Genomic DNA, 23,780 nt, shown 5'->3' on the forward strand with positions numbered 1-23,780 from the left:
AAAGCATACACTTGAAGCATGTACTTACTGTCTTTTGGGAAGACTTGTACACTAATGCGTGGTCAAGTAATCGTGGTTTTAGTTCCAGCTTTGCCATTATTTTGCATAAGGCCATTCTCTGTTTAAAATAGGGGTAGTAGTCGGCAGTCCCCCCTAAGAGGATCAGTGTTGATATTGCAGAGTGCTTTGGATTCCCCCAAACAGGCATTTAAACAAACAATCACATTCATTATATTTACCCAGCAGAGAACAATATTAATAATGGATTATATTGTTTCTTTGAGCTTAATTGATGTTTTTAATAAGGAGGAAAGGATATGTAAGGCTATGAATTTTCATGAATTCAGCTATTCCTTTATGTAATGCGGTATTTTGCATAGCTTATAGAATATTGGAGCCTATTCATATCTTTAAAAACTGTATCTTAATTTTATGTGGTGTGAAATCTTACTCAAAATACATGACCAATAGACTTTTTAGTGTCGTTATTCTGTCAAAACAGGACTCTCCTTCCTGTACTTCTTGTCCTCTCCTGACCTCTGCTGGTGAGGTCTAGGTGCGTGTGACTCTGGTCCACTGTCCTCAGTCACTTGTCCTAATACTCAAACAGGAGAGACAAAAAAAGCATCTGAGGACTTGAACTTTAGTAAAGTTCCAAAATTTCTTATTCTAGAAGAGAAGGCCATTTAACATCCACCCATGTGTTGTGTATATGTGTAGCCATTACTGTTGGGGTTATTAACATGTTAACAATAGGAAGAGCCTGGGACTTCACAGGAGATAAGTTAGTACCATGTGGATGATTCCACAGTTGTCAAGTACTTACTGTTCAGTTGGTCCTGCATAGGGTTAAAAATATAGTCTGAGATCACTGGAGATTGAGAAGCAGCAAAGAAGACATTGGTCCCAGCCAGTTTTAATCCTTATACCTTCCTTGCCTGGGTAGAAGGGGCCAGTCCGACTCAGAGGGGCATCAACTTAGGACAATCAGGTATCAGATTGCAAACTCAAATGGAAGTTTAGTCCTTTTCTGAAAATAGCTCCTGGGAAGAAAAGTGCACAACAGTGTACCATTTTCATAGTCAGTGGAGGTAACGGAGAGATAGCAAAGGGAATATAGGATAGACATAAAGACCTTGGCATTATTTTCCTTTTGATATATGTTGTTTTGACATTCTCAGGGGAATAGAATTTTCTTATACTATGGTCTCCTATCTGATTTTAACAATTGCAGTGATGAGCTCACCTAGTATCCAGATCTTAGTTTTTGAAAACCATTCCCCATTAAAAAGAACCACTGTTTTTTAAAGAAGTGGCTGCTCTAGGTTTAGGGTAGAAAAAGTATAAAGTAAAGTGACCATGATTATTTTGTGCCAGATAGGGGGGCATGTCTAAAAGATGCACTTGAAGGGGGAAATCTCCAACCAGATAAGAGGCAGTTCTGCCAAATTTGAGACAACTTGAGCTTCTAAAAGAATAATGATGATAGTGGATTATAACACATTGAATAAAATAGTTCTTTTATACCATAGTGCTATTTCAAAGGGAGGAGGGGCTAGAAGAGAAAAACTTTTAAATAGAAAAGTGTCAATTAATAATATAGAAGGAATCATAAAAAAAAACCACCACATCATTTTAGCACCATCAGAATCAGAATCTATTCAGGCAGGGATTATTAGTGGATGATAAGACCATTGAATAGAATTGTTAAGGAACAGGATGTTCACACTCCCTCAAAGTGTGCCACACAGATTACAGTTGACCATTGACCATACAGTGGAGGCAGGGGTGCTGACCCCTCATGAAGTTGAAAATCCACATACAACTTTTTTTTTTTTTTAAAGATTTTCTTTATTTATCTGAGAGAGAGAAAGATAGCGAGAGAGAGAGTACAAGCAGGGGGGAGGGACAGAGGGAGAAGAAGAAGCAGACTCCCTGCTGAGCAGGGAGCCTGACACAGGGCTCCATCCCAGGACCCTGAGATCATGACCTGAGCTGAAGGCAGACACTTAACCGACTGAGCCACCCAGGCGCCCCTACATACAACTTTTGACTCCCCCAAATCTTAACTGCTTAGCCTACTGTAGACTGGAAGCTAACATAGATGGATAACATGAATAGTCAATTAACTGTTAATAAATACATTTATTACATTTATTAATATGTATTAATCTACTTTATATGCTCTTATGTATTAGATACTGTATTCTTACAATAAAGTGAGCTACTGGTTTAAGTTTAGTTCAGTTTAGTTAAGTTTAGTTTCTTTTAGAGGAAAGAAAGTGTTATTAAGAAAATTGTAAGGAACAACAATGAATCATGGAACACTATGTCAAAAACTAATGATGTAAGGTGTGATTAACATAACAATAAAAAAGTAAAAGAAAATTGTAAGGAACAGAAAATACATTTACAGTCCTGTACTGTATCACATATAAGTGGACCCATGCAGTTCAAACCCATGTTGTTCAAGAGTGAACTGTAGAAGTATATGGTGCACTGTTCTAACCTTCTGTAGGTTTAAAGTATTTCAGAACAAAAGTTAGGAGAAATAAAGGTGTCTGTATTTGAAATCAACAGTTATCTAATTCCAATTTTGTATAGACTTCTAACATCAGTAGTTCTGTCTTTTGGCACTGCTTTGAAAAGTGTTGCCAACATGATGGACTGATACCATTTTTACCATTATGCTACATAAGAGATACTGTTATAATTCATTTCTGGTTATTTCTATGTTACAATGATTGAATTGCTGTCAAAAGTATTTATGATCTTGTTCCATCCATTCATCCTCTTTCTCCTTCCTACCCCTCTACCTCTGGGGTGACAGAATGCTATTATTTGTTTCACAGTGCTGTTTGCTTATCTTTTTTTATATAAATTATGTTTAATTTTAAAATATTTATTTGACTTTTTAAATATAACTGCCACTATTTTAGGTGATGAAATTAAATCAGGAATATATGATATGGTTCCTGTTCTCAAGGAGTTTATACTTGAATAATAACAATAATGATAAGATTTGGGCATTTAGGGCAACTAAAACACAGCTGTTAGGTGTTACAACAATAATCATAATAATTCTTATTTTGTAAACAAGACAACTAAGATACAGAGAGATTAAGCAGTTTGCCCCAAATGAAACTATGAGAAGGAGCAGAATTCACATTTGAATCCAGGCCAGCTGGGTCCTTGGTCCATGCCATAAAATGCTGAGTAAACAGTTAATTTTGCTTGGAGCATGGAGGCATTTGAGAAAGGTTCCAGACCTTTGACATTTGACTGGGTCTTGAGAGGATACGTTTTACCATATGATGGTGGGGAAGAGCATCACAGGCAGACAAATAGCAAACTTTGGTTAAAGAGGTATAAAAACACATCATGTGCTGGGAATGACAAATATTTCAGAGTGGCCAGATGATACAAGTAGCAAGAAGTAAAACTGGAAGGTGAATGGGACCATATTGTGAAGGGTCCATAAAGTTTGAACTTCATTTGTAGATAGTGAGTAGCCATTGAAGCGTTTTTAACTGTGACACATTTTAAAAAGTTGTAGTAGGTGGGATTGAAGACCATCAGGGCTACGAGTAAGGAATTAGTGCCTTCATCTAGGAATTAGGATTGCTGAACTATGTCAAGATTCTCACTTTCTCTTCTATTCTAGTTTGTCTTGGTGTTACTGAGTCCATGACAAGATGGTGTACCTTACCCTGTTTTTCTAGAGCATTCACGTTCACATTTGTCATTTGTGATTTCAGTTACTTCTTACTTCAGAATAAGTTCTGGAACAGTTAGTGGTAGCATGTTTGGTGATAAAGTATATTTTATCTACGAGTTAGAGATTCATGAGTGGAGGGGGGGCAGGCGGGACAGTCACTTGCACTCAAGTCAGGTGTGGCTGAATTGATGGCATTATGGAGTTAACATTTAAACTTGATGGAACTACTGACACTTAATTTTTAAATCCTGCAGCCCGGGGCTTTTCCCAACATGTATCTTTTTTTTTCCCCCCTTCCCTTTGGGGAAAGAAAAGCATACTTATTAATGGTTTTTAAAATTGTGTGTGTGTGTGTATTTTGTTCTTGCATGTTATTGTGTAGCATTTAAAATTGTGTATATGATAAGAAATAGAATACAGAATATGCCTTTAAAAACAAAGAGTAACTAGTTCTTAAAATGATTCATTGATAATTCATAGTCATAAAGGTGAAGGATAGCAAGAGACCTGCTAGGTCTCAGCAGGGTTGTTCCTGGCAAAGTGTATGTTATTATACTCTTGGGTTGGCTTGAATTATTTGGTGTTTTCCTGTTGGTGGAGAAAGGGATTGTGCTTTGAAGAAGTCAGGGGAGGAAGTGCAGAAGAACAAAAAAAATACTAAACTTAAATCAATCTTGATTTTTCACAGCTTGGCCTTCTCTAAAGTCACATTTAACAGAAACATTAATTAGATTTCAGTGCCCCACTGAGCTTTAAAATTAAACATATTTCTGGAAACATCAGCAACATTTTATCACTAAAAATATAATGAAGAATATGCTTAGTCTTTTGAAAAATGGGAATTATAACAATATGTTTATTGCTCATGAGTGATCTTTTATTATGAAAAACACATCACAATTTTTAGAAAGAGTTAAGAAGTAATTAAAGAGTTTTAAAAATATGCCTAAAAATAGGGGCACCTGGGTGGCTCAGTTGGTTAGGCGACTGCCTTCAGCTCTGGTCATGATCCCAGGGTCCTGGGATCGAGCCCCGCATCTGGCTCCCTGCTCCGCGGGAAGCCTGCTTCTCCTTCTCCCACTCCCCCTGCTTGTGTTATCTCTCTGGCTGTCTCTCTCTCTCTGTCTGTCAATTAAATAAATAAATAAAATCTTAAAAAAAATATGCCTAAAAATAAAATTCTCTAAAAATATTTTCATTTTTGGAAAATGAGGATCTTTTCCTAAAATCAGGATTTTCTTTGGGATTTTATGCTTTTAAATCTAAAAATATTGGTGGTGGGCATATGCCATCTGCCTGTGTGAGGCTGGGTGGAAGACCGTTGATAAGGAGCTTTCCTCCGAAACTGTGGTCGCGTGAGCTGCGAAGAGGACACGTGGGAAGCAGGAGACCTGCTGCGGTGGCTCAGAGGGCAGGTCCTGAAGCCTAGCTGCCCGGTTGTGAACCGCTCTTCACACTTGAATTTACTGCATAGGGAATCTGAAAGCCATTAGACTGCCTTGTGCCGCTGTTTCCTTATTTGTAAAATAGGGATGATTATACGTACCTCACAGGGTTGTAATGAGCACACTGTTTTGAGCACAGAGTAAATCTTCAGAACTGTTTTCTTTGCTGTCTAGTCTTTCATTTCCTGTGCTTTTGATTCATAAACCTATTACACTTACAGAGGCCTCCAGAAAAGAAAATGTGGGCTTTGGGAATTAACAAAATAGCGGAATCTCAGCTCACTCATAAGAAACGATCACATTGGGCTCTTTTCCTGAAAATGAAATAGGTGCCTGCTCTGTGCCGGGGGCTGGGGAAACCGCACACGTCTCCGCCTTCATGAGGCGCAGAGGTGTTAAGGGAGAATGCAGGTTAGGCGTGCAGCAGCTGTGGGCTCCCTAACTCGGAAGCCAGGTAGGAGACAGTCCTACCACCTGGTCACAGACAGGCAGATCACTGCTGACTTCTTGGCTGAGAAGGGTGTTTCTCCCTGTCTGAAAGGATGGAGTACAAATGTGCCTTCTGAGGGTTTAGGCTTCCACAGAAAAGGGACAGAGGAGCTGTACATGCCCAGATCTTTTTCTAAACTTACTAATTAAGTCGCTTTACCACCTTATGAGTGAATAAGAGATTGGACAGCAGGCCCGAATAATTAGGAAAAAACATCCCTTCTCCTGGAAACCAAAGAAGGGAGGAAGAAGCATTATCTGTACCACCTTTCCCATTCCCCAGCTTTGCTCCAATTCCGATTTGGTGTGACATCCAAGACCCCTGCCTATATTTTCAGCCTCATCTCCTGATGCTTCCTTTTTTAGCCTTTTAGAACTACTGTCGGCCGCCCGCGGTGCTGCACCGTCTCAGAACGACATTTATCCGTGCTTCGTGGAATATTCAGTCCCACGTTGCACTTGATAAAAATCCTAATAATCTTTCAATTCTTCATTTAGGGCTTACCTTCTTTAACATTTCTAGGTGGATTTGACTGCTTCTTCCATTGTGACCTTGTGGTCACCTTTTCTGACCGTATGTTGTCATACCTGTCACAGTACCATCCATGTCCACGACAGTTGCCCTGACTTGCCCTGAACTTTCTTCAGGGCGGCAACTTTTACTTACTTTTGGATAAATTTTTCACTAACAAATTGCTAGTTAGATATTAATCTCTCCACAAATAAATACCCAGTTCTCCTTTATAAAGAATCATCTCCATCATTGAAAACATTAGGATGCTAGAATTCAGTAAAATATAAAAGAAGAGAATGGAATTTTGAAGTTTTTTTTTGTGGCTGCTTTAAAAATATTGCAAAATATTTTAGAACTGCCTTTTGGTTTAATTTTGTAGAATACATAGGGTTTTCAGTGATTAGTTTAAAAACATTGGAAAATTTAAACAATTCCTTTCTCTTTACCTGTCCCATTGGAGCATCTCCCATGTATCTTAACTTCGGCTATGGAATACTATTGCTACAACTATAATCACTTATCTAAGTTTTTAAAGTTAGATAGTGTATTTGCTTATCTAAGAGCTTAACTGTTTTAGTGTTTTTTGTTTTTTTTTTTTTTAGCAGCATTTTCTTTGACTTTTTTTTGTAATTTGTAAGTATGGAAGACTCAAACAGTAACAATGAATTTCAATTTTATTTTAGCAAAAGCAACTGGAAATTGAAAGAACTACTAAGTGGTTGAAAATGCTAAAAGGATGGGAAAAATACAAGAACACTGAAAAGGTAATTAAAATGTTACTTCTATCTGAAACTACACAAATTCAATGTGAATTTTCCCGATAAAAGTTTCTCTTAAGTTATGGAAGTATATTAATACTTTAATTTAGGGGCGCCTGAGTGGCTCAGACGTTAAGCGTCTGCCTGCAGTTCAGGTCATGATCCTGGGGTCCTGGGATCGAGCCCCGCATCGGGCTCCCTGCTCGGCGGGAAGCCTGCTTCTCCCTCTCCCGCTCCCCCGCTTGTGTTCCTGCTCTCGCTAACTCTCTCTCTGTGTCAAATAAATAAATAAAATCTTAAAAAAAAAAAACTTTAATTTAGTTGGGATGCCTCAAATTAGGAGTCTTTGTGTCCTAACAGAATATCCAATACAGATAGGTTTCAGCAGTTTAGAGGCTGTTCCGGGTAGTCCCGAGGGAGGATGGTTTCAGGAGTGATTTGCTTCAGCTGCTCCATTGCGTTGCCTGTGCCTTAGTTTCGTTTCCTGTCTCTGCTCTGCCTTCTGCAGTGCCAGCTTTCCCTTGGGGTTGGTTTCCCTCTGGGGTCAGAACCCGTGCTGCAGCTCCGGGCTTCACACCCACACGTCACACTGCTCAGGAGGAGGGCTGGCCTTGGCAGCTTTCCCTGAAGCAGGAACAATCTTTCCAAAACCTTCTAGCAAACCTCCCCTTAAATGTTTTTGCCCTGCAGAGTTGGTGCTGAGTTTTAAACCAATTAAAACATAACATACACATCTATTACTGTCACCACCAGCCTCATCACAAAAATCTTTAAACATTGGGGAGCTGCGAAGTTCATGGTGGTGGAAGTTTTTTTTTTTTTTTTTTTAAAGAGAAAGGGGCTTTCTTGAAATAAAGTTGGGAATATCAGAGCTAACCCAAGAGAAGCAAAGTTAAGTCCTTTACTACAGGACTCCTCAGAGACTTTACTATTATAACACGTGGTCGAGGGACCACACCTTCAAGACGGACCTTAAACTGACTGAAACTTACTCGACTGTGGAAATCTTTTTGTCATAGAGCATCTTGCAGGACTAATGCCCCTTTTCTTTTTGAGCATCCTAAGTACCCTTATTTAAAGTCTGTTAGACTCTTTTATTATTTTATTTTCATCAGGAGTTAGCTCATTTTGGGGTTGTTGATTTTATTGTGTGTTTTAGCATTAGGTTGGAACTCAAGATGTTCTTTTGAGAGGAATCAGTTCAAAGTAGAATGAGAGGAATCAGTTTTGAAAGGAATCAGTTCAAAGTAGAATGTTAGTTATGCAGAGTGGCCTAAAGTTGGCACCTACTTTACCTCATGTCTGTGGGAAGATTGCTCAAGTGGTAATTACAGGGTAAATGTTGATGCAGCGGCACTTACACTTTCATCTCAACATTTGGTCTAATAAGATATTTGTAGAATTATACGGCTTTGTGTTCTCCTTGAGTATACATAGATCTATGAAAGTATGTAAGCCAGTGTAAAAATGAGCAATTCTACCAGGCCATTATTCTGACAGCATGTCTGACTAATGTAGTTCCTAGCAAGAGAGATTTGAACAGAACTGTTTCTTTGATGTATAATTTTAAAGCACTTTCCCACAACTATAATGCTGGAATTATTTGATAATATATATGGTCCAATTTGGTGTGCAACAGAATGTACTTTCTAAAAGAATTGCTGCTTTCAGTTCATATCTCATTTTAAATTGCACTGAGGCAAAAAAAAACGTAGCATGTGTTTTTCTTCTCTTTCAAGAGGAGGTGAAGTTTTCTCTCCACAGATTCCTTACTTACATAATGGTAACACAAAGAAATTTCTGCAAGTGTCTTGAAATTAAAATATAGCTGTGATAGAGAATATTTGGATCTTTAGAACCCAAGCTTTAATGAAAGGCAGTTTCCATTAAGGTTGTTTGTGTTGCCTGTGTGTCTCACAGTTCTCACGGTGCCTGGTTCAGTAGTACTGAGTTTAAAAAATATACTCTATTAAATGAAGTCATCTCTGTTAGCTGGAGACATTATGATTTAATTAGTCATGATGTAATTGTGCCTAAGCTATGTCACAGCAGAGTACCTACGACAGATACACTTTTTTCCTTTTTTTTTTTTTTTTTTTTTTTTTAGTCAAGTAACTGAATGGACCTTATATTAGTTAGCGTTTTATTTTACTGATGGGAGAATGGAGGCACCAAGTTTATAAATAAATTTCTCAAGGTCACACAGCTTGTTCGTTGCAGCAGGAGATCCCATGCCCACACTCAAGGGCTCGTTTACCGTACCATCTTTCATGTTTGCTTTCCCTTTTGGTGTTTGTCAATAAAAAGTCAGAAGGAAATAGAATGTAGTTATAAGAGCCAATAGGGCCTTGTGTATGGTTTAAAACTTTTTTAGATCTGGCCGTGGGGGACTCATGCCTATCGGAGGCAGAGATGAAGGAGTTATAATGGAGCAGGGATGCTTTAAGAAAACGGAGAGACAGTAAAGAGATAAGCAGCTCAGCATGAACTCTTGTTTCATGGTAATACACTTGGAGTGTTGCAAGTCCCCCAAATGGAGCCCTGCTGGGTGGGCTACAAAGTTGGCTACTGGCCAGTGTGTGATGTGGACTGGTGCATTCATCACTATTTTGAAATCACTAAGGTTAGAAAGAGGTATTGAAAATGTTAGGTCAGTCAGTGGAATTGTTTTTTAGTTGATGGATGTTTAAATATATCTTTGTGACTGAAATAGACTACTTGATTCTGTTGGCAAGGGAACAAAGATACTGAAAGCAAAAGGTGGATTTCAGGGAACCTTCATTTATTTTTCCTTAAAGATTTTATGTATCATATCCATAAAATAAATTTCTAACAGGATTTTTAAAGGTAGTACTTTTTAACTTGGAATATTATTAAATATTATATCTTAAATCCAACATACATTCTATATCATGATTGTTAAAACTCTGGTGTCTGGGGGCACCTGGGTAGTCAAGTCGGTTAAGAGTCCAGCTCTTGGTTTCAGGTCAGGTTGTGAGATCGAGTGCCATGTCAGCCTCCATGAGCAGCATGGGGATCTCCTTGAGATTCTCTCTCTCTGTCTCCCACTCATGCTCTCTCTCTCTCAGATAAATAAATCTTAAAAACAAAACCAGAAACTGTGGTCTCTGAAGTCAGACTAACTGAATTTCAGTTCTTCTACAGTTTATTAGTTGTATGGTTTGGAGGTAGTTATTTTTCCACATCTTCATTTTCTCATCCGTAAAATGGGGATGATAATAATAGCATGTTCCTCTTTAGGAATGTGATAGTACAGCCTCCTTGCTCGGCTGGGAGCCTGTTTCTCCCTCTGCCACTCCCCCTGCTTGTGTACTCTCTCTCCCTGGCAAATAAATAAATAAAATATTAAAAAAAGAAAAGGGAATGCGATAGTATTACAAGGAATAAGTTGACATAGAAACACATATACTGGCTCCTAATAAATAATCAGAAAATGTTAGCATAACTATATTACTAAAGTCATTATTACTAGATTCATTTATTTTCCTCACCCTCATCTCCTCATTTCCCCTTCCTGGCAAATCCATGTGGATCCTTAGTATTGATCTTCCCTAACTCTGTAATGTAAAATTCATTCCTCCCTTCCTCTGATACAATATTTCTCATACAGTCTCAAGGTGAGAGTTTCTGTGTTGGACCAATAAGAAGTAGCCACCACATTCACTGCCCTCACCCCAGCATCTTTATTCCTCAACTTTTTCTGGTTTTCCCCTCCAATCTTTTGTGTCCTATGACATAAGGGCTAACAGCTCCTGCACATTTAGACAGTATAGTGCCTACTGTTCTCCTTTTCCCACTCTGGCCCCCTCTGGGGAGTCTGTCTCTGTCACGACTTCTCCTATCAGGGTGTGACGCTCAGCTCTGTAGCAAGGAGTATTTTATAATAAAGGGATATCAGTTTATGGTATCAGTGTATCTGCTTACACATAGATCTTCCCTGCTACTGTGAGCTCCACAGAACTTTTTCATGTTTATAGCCAGAGCACCTACCTAATAAGTGTTGGCCACAAAACCCGCAGTCATTACATAGTTGCTTTTTAGAATGAGTGATGATGTTCATTTATGAGTTGGAATAAACAGCTATCACCTGCTGCTGCTGAAGTCTTTTTTAGCTGTAATCTCTTAAGAGGCAGTGGGATTTGGCAGAAGTGCCCTGAAATAGGACTAAGAAGGCAAAATTCTTTGACCTAGGCAAGCCACTTCTCTGTGCCCTGGTCTCCCAGCATTTAAGGTGGAGTAGCACTTGCTTTGCCTACATTACAGACTCTCATAGAAAATATGAGATATTACTTTGTCAGTTGAAGGATTCTCAACAAATGTAAACTGGACACTGTCTGGAGAATAAGCAAATTTTATTTGTATCTGTCATACTTGATATAATTCCTACTTTGTTTTACAAAATTTCTAAAATTTCTATGATAGGTAAAAATTTGTGAAAATTATGTTACCATAATGTCAATCTGTCATATAAGAGTTGTGAGTATTTGAAAAACAAATAGGCATAATTTATTTTTTTTCATAATTTAAAATTCTTATTTTAGGATCTCATAATTTAATCCTTTTTCTGGTATATGTGACTTTGTGTACCTGTTTTTTTATTTCACTACCTCCTAAAGCTGAATTCCAGATACATCCCTTTTTATATTCCCTTTTTTTTAAATTGAAGTAGAGTTGACACATAGTGTTACATTAATTTTGGGTGTACAGCATAATGATTTGACAACTCTGTATGTTATGCTTACCTTTTAAATACAGTTTCATTATCATTTTAATGCTTTCTGCTCTTGGATTCCCTTAATATTTTCTGATCTGTGTATTTTAGTAAGTTCACTTGAGCAGAACAGTGGGTACTAGCTACATGCAAAATGGTCTTGGAAAGATGGTCTTTGTTTTTTATAAAATGTAAAATAAATATCTTTTGCTGAAAGATGGTGACATCTTGTGTGTGCCTTGGGCACATTACTTAACTTTTTTGTGATTCACTTATACCATCTGTAAAATTGGGATAATAAAATCTCATGGAATTGTTGATGTGATTAAATGAGAGAAACATCTATTTTTAGTTTAAAATAGTTTCTTGCATATAGTAAATGCTCAGTAAAAGTTGTGCCTCATTTTTCATTTTAGCCCTGGACTAGCACTGGTCCATTAATTTTTGCTTTCTACCTGAATTTCTCTATTATTTTTTTTTAAGATTTTATTTATTTATTTGACAGAGAACACAAAAAGCAGGGGGAGTGGCAAGCAGAGGGACAGGCTTCCCGCTGAGCAGGGAGCCCAATGGGGGACTTGATCCCAGGACCCTAGCTAGGATCATGACCTGAACTGAAGGTAGACGCTTAACCGACTGAGCCACCCAAGTGCCCCTGTTATTTCTTCTTAATATAATCATGATAATTTGATTTTTTTAAAAATTTACTCACTTTAAGATGAACAATAGACATTTATGTATAGTTGTTGAATACAGAATTGGATGAAAGCAATAAAATAATGTCTGAAGTCTTTTCAAGTAATAGAGTTTGAGAAATACATGTCAGGACTCTCGTTTTACTCATTGAAAACATCAGCCTAATGGAGATTCACATCCATCAAAGTTAATCTGCTTACCTGCCATCATATTCTACTTGGCTATTAAACTTTCACTTTTCACATTTGTGGTAGTTTCCACACCTTCCTATATTCATATTAGATGCTTATAGTACAGCATCTTTACTTTAAAAGTTTAGGAGATAATTTGAAAATACTTTTCGTGGGTGATACTCCTTTAAAAAGTATAATGGTAGGGCACCTTGGTGGCTCAGTCGTTAAGTGCCTGCCTTTGGCTCAGGTCATGATCCTGGGGTCCTGGGATCGAGCCCTACATCGGGCTCCCTGCTCGGCGGGAAGCCTGTTTCTCCCTCTCCCACTCCCCCTGCTTGTGTTCCCTCTCTCGCAGTCTCTCTCTCTGTCAAATAAATAAATAAAATCTTTAAAAAAAAAAAAAGCATAATGGTAAATATTACGACTTTGGAATGAATGTAGATGACAAACTTTCTTTAGGAAGATAAATCGTAAATTCATTTTTTTAAAAACCACACTCAGTTTGCAGTTAAAGGTGGTAAATGTTTAATATGTGGGAAATGTTGCAAGTAGCAGAGTCTGTTTTACACAGAACTTTCTGTATATATTCTTCCAGTTAGAGCTACTGCATGAGTTAAAAAACTTCCAGGATTCTAATCACTATCTACTAAGATTTCAAATTTGAGGCATAGTATGTTTATACCAAAAGAACAAAGCTGAAACTCCTTATGGAATTATCTAATTGAATCAACTTCACAATATCCACTATTTCACAGTAAAAGTTGTTCTACATTGTTACTCATTCTAAGCCACATCATCATTTTTATAAAGCTACATCATGACTTAGCTTTAGTTTAAAAAAGTGAAGTAGTATATAGCAGTAATTGAAACTCTGCTTCTTAACTCATAACTTGTCAGCATTTCAATTATTAGAACTTACATCCTATTTTCTTAGCCATACTATTAAAATATATTATTTTGATCATAAAGGTAATTGTGTACCTATTCTTACCTCACTCCCTAAGGTTTCTGCCATAATTTGTTTAGTCATTTCCTTGTTTGGGCATTTTCTTTTAAGTTTCAAAGTTTTATTATGCACAACTTTGTAATGACCATAATAGATTTGTATGTTACTTTGAATAATTAGCTTTGAAGAAAAAAGATACAATTATGGGAAGATGGAGAAGTAGATGAAGTCTTAGGATTCATAGAGTGACAGCGTATAAGGACCTAAAGAGTTGACAAACTGATGATTTATTCCTTATCTCATTCAAAAGTGATGACAGGTTATTCCTGGAGAACTGCCAAAATCAAAAAGAGGAGAGGAAAGCGGGAGTGTGGGGTGGAGGCATGGAGGGGAGGGGGGGAGGCACAGGGTGGTTGGAGGTGGGAAGAAAACTGAAGATTGTGGGTGGCATTAGCTGAGTTATGAGCTAGACAGGATATGTTATGTTGATAGGTTCTGGAAAGCCCCAGAGAGAAGATGCTGCAGGAAAAGATATTAGGGCTTACAGTATTCTCTCCACTCCATGAAAACACTTTGGGCACAAGGCAATCTTTTTGCTATTTGGGGCCTTTTAGATGTATGGGGGGAAAAGGAAGAAAGTATGTAACTAGTTGATGATATCAACAGGGAATGTGTAAATTAGATGTTCACACCTTAAAAAAGAGCACTGATTATGCTTTCATGCTGCATGAGAAGCACCTTCGTAATGGTATGAAAATACCAATGTACTAGGCGTACTTAACATTTTCATCTTTGTGTATTCTGCCTTCCTGTGTATAGGCCTCCCTGCTAGGATTTGAAAAGTAGAGATGATGGGATCCAAGTGTGCCATGTCAAAATGTATCAGTTGTCATGGATACTTTGAAAATAAAGGACCAACAAATATTAATTAGTTTGATTTGAGGGGTCAGTCTTAGATTTTTGTCATTTATAACCTTCAATTTGTTTCTTTCAATAAGTTTCATAGGAGAATTTACAAAGGAATCCCACTCCAGCTCAGAGGTGAAGTCTGGGCTCTGCTTCTGGAGATCCCTAAAATGAAAGAAGAAACAAGAGACCTCTATACTGTGAGTATTTAAAGCTAACTTGTTATTTTGAAATTGAAAAGTAAAACCTATTTCTTTTCACTTTCAAGGTGATGTAAGATATTCGTATCATTTGAAGTTATATTAACATGATACTACATTGAGTTGTATAAGCCTATTTTCCTGATTGTTTGGTTTAGTGCAATCTACTTCCTAACTTGCGAACAAATACTTCAGGGAAAATGTTATTTTCTGTATCAGTCAGTAAGTATCCAGTGCTTTTCACATATTTGAAAAGAACAGTGTTGGGGCGTATTCATGAGGAAAATTGACTAACACCTGATTGTAACTGCTCATATGCAGTGTAGTGTTAATAAAGAGATCTACAGTGTCCTTTCTAGACTTTGTAGGAAAACAGCAGTGGGATTCAGTTTATCCAACAGCTGCCTGTGTGTGCTTGACTATTTTCTTCTGGGTGTGAGAAAAGAATTTTTCTCCAAGACTAGTAGGGATCTCTAGGTTTTGTTATTTGTTAATCAAAAGTCAAACTTTTGACTCCGTGATCCATAGTGCTTTCCTTAAATTAGTTAATACATTACATTTACCTCCTTGTCATCTCAGCTATACCCTTTCTAAATCTAAAGTTTATATTAACATTTGAAAGGAATGATTATCTAAAAATCTTTTTGAAATATGTTCCTCAGAAAATGTATATAAATAGAATAAAATGGATAAAAGAACAATTATTTATAATTTAAACCCAATACCAATTATAAAAGGAGCCTTGGAATACTCTTGATATTTTCTTTTCTTTTTCAAATAATGTGTTTGTGTGTGTATATAATGTTGTATCAAGATGAAAGATAATAAATACTGGTTAATTTAAAGAGTTACTTTTTGTGTGTCTAAAAGATTTTTTAAATTAGCTGTTTGGGCCCTACACAGACTATGAGTTTATGTCTTAGGGTTTTAGAGTTTCAAATTATTTTAGTCTGTTGATTAGATATTTGCTTTTAGTATCATGGTTTTAGAGCCAGTATTGAAAATGGTGTCTGAGAAAACATATAAAATCTAGCCCCAGCACCTAGTACAGCGTGCCGGTATATGGTAGGTGCCCATTAAATTCTTGTTTAATTAATGAGAGGAGACAGTTATTTTTCTTTAGCATGCTGTCTTTGTTTCCTCGGGCTGCCGTGAAGTGCCACAAACGGAGTGGCTGCAGACAGCAGGGTGTCTTCTCTCACACCTCTGGAAGCTAGTGGCCTGATACCAGGGTGTCTGCAGGACCCTGGTTCGTCTCAAGGCTTGGGGGAGAGTCCTTCCTCGCCCCTTCCTGGCTTCGGGCATTGCCAACGCCATTCCAGGGCTTGCAGCTGCCTCAGTCAGCTCTCTGCCTCCCTCTTCACACGACCTTCTCCCTGTGTGTGTCTGTGTGTCTGTGTGTCTGACCTGATAAGGACGCAGGTTACTGGACTTGGGGTCCACCCTAATCCAGCATGATCTCGTCTTCAGTCAGTTACATCTGCAAAGACCCTATTTCCAAATCAGGTCTATTCACAGGTTCTGGGTAGATGTGAGCTTGGAGAAGGGGCACTATTCAATCCAGCACACATTCTAATAGCAGAACTGTGCTTTCAACGATCTTTTAGACCTTTTCTACATAGAATAAAATGATCCAGGCACTGATTAACATGAGAGATCTATTTAGTAAATGCCAGGCATACAAATAACAAAAACAAAAGAAATGACTTGCCTTCCAGTACTTTCAAGGTTATTTTTTCTAACACTATGATGGAAAAAAAATTTTTTTTTAATTTTTTTATTCTTTGAGTTTTCCCGGCGCCATTATTTGATGGTCCTTCTTTCCCACTCTTTCTTACTCTCTCTCTCCAAAGATGGTATGAGTTGCTCTGTTCAGGTTGGAACTTCAGGAGGAATAGAACTATTAAGATTTTTCTCTGGTGGGTGAGACTTGCTGGTGCCTGAGCTGGCGCCCTCATCTACCTCTTCCTCCTGTTCTTTTAGGTGTACCTCAGTGTCATTTATCTCTCTTGTGTGTCGTGCTAGATCTCACACATGGCAGAAGTTCAGTCCATCATGGTTAACAGCCTCACCTACAGCCTTCCTGGGGCTTCATAATCTTGTTAGCCAAACACACTGCGATATTGTGGATCTTTCCAGCATTCCACAAATGCTTTCCACTGTACCTCCACTTCAGGTTTATAGGTTCATTAGATCCTGTTTCTTTTAAATAAAATATATATTCTTGTATTATTGTGACACTCATGGGTCTCAGCCCACCCAATCTCAGAGATAACTGTAGAAGCTGCTTTATTTACCTCCTTGCACTAAGATAAGAAATATGCTTGATTTCCTGTATTCTGTACATTTGTTTGTAAATATTCTAGGACCTAATCTTTCTGACCTACTATTTTTTACCTACTAACTGAAATTTGTTTCTGTCTTGAGGCCTTTTTGTGTTGGATTTTCTTTTCCTCTAGAGAAACTGATACTATAGATGTATTTGGGTGATTTTCTGCCTTTGAACTAAATTTTATTGTAAAGCACATTTTATCATGTCCTGTCAAAACATTTTCTTTCTGTGTTTTGACATCTCATTTTTTTACCAGGAGACTTGTAGAACAATCATTGAAACCTCTTTACTTGCCCATTACCTTTAAAAAAAAAGAAAGAACAAATATGAACAGATTACCATTTTTAAACTAAATTTTGGTAATATCTTCTGGATCAACTTTTATCAGGGATAGTGTACAGTAATATTTTAGTGGTCGTGTGATTTTAATACAATACTATAAATATCTCCCTGTGTATTTAGGACTCTGAAGTATACTCTTGTTACTCTTCATGATTTTAAAAGCTACAGAAGCTGCCCTTGTCTGAGCTCCTGCCTCAAAACATAGAGAGTACATGTAGTCACAAAACACTTGACACATACACACATATTCCAGATAGCCTACTTCTTTCTACTTTTAGCTGAAGTCAGGAATTAGCAGTTATATTTTCATATGTATTTATTGGAGTTGATTCAGGCAGAGATCTGTATCACCAGTACATGGTAAACGAGTCAGTATAATATATGTATATAAATGCATAATTATACATTAGTGTGGTTAAGTGTAGATTAATATAAATTTTAATCTCTTATCTAGTTCAACTTGGGAGATTAAATATCCTCACTCAGCTCCCTTACCCCGAAATGCCATGAAACTGACAGCAGGGAATTTTTGTAAAGGCAAAAGCCCACAAGGAGTAAGAAATAGGAGAGAGAGTGGCTGCCAGTGTCTGGAAACCAGACAGACATTTACTAAACTCAGCAAACCCGAGAAAATGGAAGCCCGGGCTGGCTGATTTCGATCTCAGAATCTCCAGAAGGCTTGCTAATTGTCAGCTGCAGGTGCCTCTGGGAGTGGCGGTGAAGCTCAGAACTGTGGAAGTTGTCCAGAGTCCGTCACAGAAGCAGTTAGATCCTCGACGTCCCCCTCCCACCCTGGCCACGGGTCCAAGGTTTACCATTTGGAGAGAATGAACCAGAGGGCCTCTGGACCGGAGAGGACCCATGGTCCTGAGGGGTGGGGCAGGGGGGGCGAAGAGATGGCACAGAGGAACTGCATGTCCTGAGCTGGGGGCATCCTGGCCTCCTTCCCATGCTGCTCCCAGCACATTGGCGGCCAGGTGCTTATCTTCCTGACCAGAGACTAGAAGAGACTTCTCTGAGGAATCTGCCCAGCCTAAGGACATAAACCCAGAGATACTGACTTCAGGGAAACTGCCCAGCCAGATCATTCTGCAGTGGAGAGACAGTCGTGAAGCCCCACCTCTGCACACAGAGCTTGCCGTCAGCTTTTTAGTGTTCTACTTTTAAATATAAGCAGACAACGAAATACCACTGTTTCCTTGAGGAAAGGAGCTAACATTAAAGATACACGAGAACAAATGGAAAAAAGAAACGTGTAAGAAACAGACTATAGAGCAGCAAGAAGAAAACTTAAAAAAACGATCACAAGTATCTTCAGAGGGATCAAAATAGATATTACATCCATAAAGCAAGTATAGAAGCCTATAAAAAAGAACCTTTGAGAACAACAAAGAGCTTATTAATCATAAAAAATTATAATAGAACTGAAAGATTTGAGAGAAGGTTTGAGAGTAACAATTGAAGGAATTTCCCAGAAAGTAGATGATAAATTCAAAGAAATGGGAAATAATACAGAAAATATAAGAAAGTTAAATGACAGCCGGAGATTCCACACTCTAATAGTAAGAGTTCCAGGAAGAGAAAATGGGAATGCAGGTGGGAGGGATGAGGAAATCGACAAAGGAATTACTGAAGAAATCACTCAGAACTGAGAGACGTGAGTCCGAGTTTATAAGATTGAAAAGACCCATCAAGTGCCCAACCCTGTGGATAAAAATAGATGCAAATCAAGCACAGAAATGTAAAGTTTCAGGACATGGAGAGAAAAATGCCTACGAGCTTCTAGAGAAAAAGCAGATTTCATACAAAGAAACCAGAATTAGAGCGGCAACACTGGAAACTAGAAGACAGTAAAGGCAATGCCTTGTGAGCAAAAATATTTTCCAATTTAGAATTCTAAAACAGCCCAACAGTTAAATAAGAAGGAGGTAATATTATCAGACTTCTGAAGTTTTCAAAACAATTTATCTTCCATACACCCTTCCACAGGAGCTACTGGAGGATGTGCTCCTCCAGAACAAGGGAATAAACCAAGAAAGAAGACATGAGACCCAGGGAACAGGAGACCCAAGCGAAGGAAGGCCTAGCCGCGGGTGAAGGGGGACCCCAAGACCCTAGCTGTGCAGCAGGCTAAGAGGTCCAGGAGCCCAAGGCTGGAGCAGGGTTGAAGGCTCTGGAGAGACATCTACACGAAGTTGAAATCGGAGATTACCTTTTCCATTGCGACAGCACCAGAGGAGATGGATGCAGTTTAAAGTGAGTTTGGGATTGGATTAGCAACAAGCATGTAGAAAATGAAGCAAATCAAGAAACAAGGCAATGATTAGCTCGAAGGAAAACAAAAATATTGTGTTGGAAAGAAAAAAGAAATCCTAGCGGACTGTGTGGCTCAACTGTGAAGAGCTTTTACGTAGTCTTATTAGCAAGGCAGACTCCGAAAAGTGCTTCATTCCAAATTAGAATCTAACTGTATTGTTAAGATGGGGGGGGGAAAGGTGGCGGGAGGAAGGAAAGGATGGGTGTGGGAGAGTTGGGGCATCGGTGGGAGGGAAGCTCTTCATTGTGTGCCTTTTCACATTCGTTGGTGAACCACAGGTGTGCTTTTCCTAAACCAAAACAGTTTTTTAATGATAATTACTTTATGATTTATTATTTTAATGAGAATTGTCTTCAACAACTGATTTCCATAAAAATGTGCTTTCTTCCCCCCTTTTTTTCTCTTCAGAAATTAAAACACAGAGCACGGGGTTGTTCACCTGATATCAGACAAATAGACCTTGATGTCAACCGCACATTTAGGGACCATATTATGTTTAGAGACAGATACGGTGTTAAGTAAGTAAACATTAATGTTATGAAATGTAAATAGCATTTATAAAGAGTGTTTATTAAAGTCTTTGTTAACTTAAAACATGAGTGAGTAGAATGTCTTGTATGAACCATAATTTTGATGCAGGTCCTAAAGGTTTAAGCTTTTGCAGATCGTTTGGTCCGTGTTGTGTGAAACCTAGGATCTAGGCTCCCTTAAATTTTTTAACCTTTGACGTAGTAGATGCTATTCGGTTGGTAAAGAGTCATTTTATGATCTGGGAATTCTTAAAAATGTAGTAGCTACTTTTATTAAAATCTTAGTAAAGAAATGGGAGATTGTGTTACTTTTTGAAAACTATGTCAGCGACAAATAGATCCCTATAAACTTGACCCCAGTGCATAGCTGAAACTAAAACAAATGAGGAATGAATGACTGAAATGAGTATTACAGTTTACGAATGAGAGTTTTGCTGAACTCTGTATCGGCTGAGTTCAACAGGAGAAACGGAAACCAGTAAGAGACGTGTATTCAGAGATTTGTTGAGAGGAATTGGCTTGTAGTGGGGGCTGACTAGGCAGGTCCCGTATCTGGAGGGCAGGCCACCAGCAGAGACAGCCCAGAACTCCTGAGCACAAGGGGAGCTGCTGTCCACAGGAGGAGCTTCTTCAGGGAGGCCTCACATCTGCTCTTACAACCTTTCACTCGATTGAATCAGGCCCACCAAGATTATCTAGGATCATCTCCCCTACTTAAAGTCAACTGCTTATGGACTTTAATCACATCTAAAAAATGCCTTTTTTACAGCAACATGTAGATTAGCTTTTGAATAATTGGGGGTTGTAGCCTAGCCAAGGTGAGTGACATCAGTGGTGTACTGACCGTTAGAGTACATCCTTGTCAACTCAGTTTCCAAATACAGGTAATACAAGGTCATACTTCACCTAACATGATAGAACTCTTTTGCCTAGGACTGAAACTAGTCTAACCCTTTCCCCCCAAGAGGATGCGAAGTCCTTGGTAATGTTTACTCTTTTGCTTTGACATTCTATAACCTAAATACCACAATATAAAATAAACTGTTAATAATATATCTGTCTAGGGCGCCTGGGTGGCTCAGTTGGTTAAGCAACTGCCTTCGGCTCAGGTCATGATCCTGGAGTCCCGGGATCGAGTCCTGCATCGGGCTCCCTGCTCCGCAGGGAGTCTGCTTCTCCCTCTCCCACTCCCCGTTTGTGTTCCCTCTCTCACTGTGTCTTTCTCTGTCAAATAAATAAATAAAATCTTTAAAAATATATATATATATCTGTCTAATATAGCTAATATGTTAGATGAAAAGGGAAAAGGAAGGAGGAAAACAAAAATATTTTTAAATACATATATATAAACACATATACCAAAATAAGGAAAAAATGCTCAGAACAATTATAATCTATCTTTTTCTTTCTTTCTTTCTTTCTTTCTTTCTCTTTCTTTCTTTCTTTCTTTCTTTCTTTCTTTCTTTCTTTCTTTCTTTCTTTCTTTCTTTCTTTCTTTCTTTCTTTCTTTCAAGATTTTATTTATTTATTTGAGAGAGGGCAGGAGAGAGAGCAAGTGGGGTGGGGGGGGGAGGAGTAAAGGGAGAAGGAGAAGCAGGCTCCATGCTGAGCAGCGAGCCCGATGTGGGGCTCGATTCCAAGACCCTGGGATCATGACCTGAGCTGAAGGCAGACGCTTAACCGACTGAGCTACCCAGGCACCCCTATAGTCATCATTTCTGTGGCTAGGCACATAGTTATGGCTGGTTTCCGCTACCTATTTCATATTCCCTTTGCTCTCCACAGGACCTCAGCTGGTCATGGTTCTCAACCTGGTGGGGTGACCTAAATTTTAATTCTGGACCTTCAGCAGTCCTGCTTGAATTAGATTGCTGTAGTTTTCCATTGACTTTAATCACAAGGCTTGGCTATACTAAGAGACACCCTAAGTATTCTCCTGTGTTCTAGTCCTACTCTTCCTTACATCTGTTGTGTAGTAGCAACTCAGTTGCTCCAACCAGTACAGTTACCTTCTTTGCTTGTTGATTCAGAGAGACGTGGAGCCCAAAGTGATTGGGTGGCAATCTCAACTTCCAGTTCAGTGGAATCATCGTGTCTCCTGGTGGAAACATTTCTCCCTTTGGAACTAGGACTTCTAGACCAGCAGAGCTTAAGGCTGATGGGATGGGAAGCAAACCGTTTGCTAGTGGGCTACTAGGGATAATAGTGGGTAGAGTCATCCCCATTTCTGCCCCTTGAATCTTGGACCCCAGCATCGTGGCTGTGGGAGAGAGAGCGCTAGATATTGGTGGCTGATTGAGAACATATATGGCCTCCCAGAGGATGTGCCAGCCCTGCAAGGTATTGTACCTAGCCTGCACTGTAACTGAGGCTTCACCGGGCCTCCATAGTTCTATCAGGCTGGCTGCTCCTATGGGGATGATTTTATAGTGAGAATAGTTGCCCTCCTTTGTGAAGCCATTTTTGTTTTTTGGTATACATTCTATCAGAATGAATGTCAGGGGCACCTGTGTGGCTCTGTTGGTCAAACGTCCGACTCTTGATTTTGGCTCAGGGCATGATATCGGGGTCATGAGATCGAGCCTCTCATAGGGCTCTGTTGCTGGGTGTGGAGCCTGCTTGAGATTCTCTCTCTCCCTCTGCTGCTCCACCCCCTTTAAGAAAAAAAAAAGAACGAATGTCATCTAGTCTTAAATTTAGACTGTACAGAGTATTTGTTTACATTTGAGCTTGGGATCATTTATTACAGTAGTACTTTTGTCTAGATTATCTATTTTCAGGCAAACTTTCTTTTTTTGTTTATAATTTTAAAAATATGTGAAATAACCAAAATATATTCAATATAAACTTTCTTTTCTCTAGGCAACAGTCCCTATTCCATGTTCTTGCTGCATATTCTATTTATAACACGGTAAGTTGGAGCATACCCACTCAGGGCTCTTTGAGTTGTATTCTGAGGAACAGGAGGAACTCTTTGGGCACCCCCTGCCTTTGTGGATCTTTTCAAGGCTTCTCTGGTGACCTTGGGATCTTAGAACAGAGCTGATTCAGAAATGGGAAAAACCACTTTATGCCAGTGAATCTCTCATTTTTCCCTCTTTCTCTGGGATTGTTCTGTTGTGGTGTTGTTTGTCTTATTTTTATTTTACACAGTCGTGCTGAGAATGAGCAGGGATAGAAGTTTAGGAATTTGGTGGGCAGATGAATTTTTGCTCAACCTTGCTCACCCTTCATCACTCCTGGGAGTTTGCGTTTCAAGGTCACATTTTGTTTACTCATTGAGGGCCAAACAGGAGACCATGTGTACCTACTTGCTAACCCTAGGAGTAGGCTACAAGTAAACTTTTTGGTAATAGAACATGTTGTTCTTAACATATCTATCACTCGGGGGAGATGATAATTTGGGGAAAGATAATTAGTGTTGAACCTAATGTGGATGTTAAATGCTTATTGATTAGGTTCTAGAGAGGACAACCTTGAACCTTGGGTGTGTAATTTCTCTTAAAACCTTTAAGTTACAAGAAATTTCAAACTAGGGCAAGTTAAAAAAAGAGTTTATTAAAGGCCTTTTTTGTAGAAAGGAAGTAAAAGTTGGGCCTCATGGAAATTGGAGCTGGAAAGTGAGAAGCCTTCACTGAGAAAGAGCTACTACACTTTCTGTCTCCTGCTCTGGGGCCACACA

The 23,780-nt window shown here is 38.7% G+C and overlaps 1 protein-coding gene across 5 annotated transcripts in view; it reads left to right on the plus strand.

The window, feature by feature from the left end:
• Positions 1-23,780, plus strand: part of USP6NL (USP6 N-terminal like) — a 193,482-nt gene that overhangs the window by 121,508 nt on the left and 48,194 nt on the right. For all 5 annotated transcript variants that reach the window (XM_035021663.1, XM_035021664.1, XM_035021665.1 and 2 more), the window contains 4 exons: positions 6,850-6,930; positions 14,470-14,577; positions 19,977-20,086; positions 22,961-23,009. In XM_035021663.1, coding sequence (XP_034877554.1) covers positions 6,850-6,930; positions 14,470-14,577; positions 19,977-20,086; positions 22,961-23,009 — 348 coding nt within the window. The remainder of the gene's footprint in view (positions 1-6,849; positions 6,931-14,469; positions 14,578-19,976; positions 20,087-22,960; positions 23,010-23,780) is intronic.

This window comes from Mirounga leonina, unplaced genomic scaffold (genome assembly GCF_011800145.1).
Source record: "Mirounga leonina isolate KUSES-001 unplaced genomic scaffold, KU_Mleo_1.0 Mir_175, whole genome shotgun sequence".
Classification (NCBI taxonomy): domain Eukaryota; kingdom Metazoa; phylum Chordata; class Mammalia; order Carnivora; family Phocidae; genus Mirounga; species Mirounga leonina.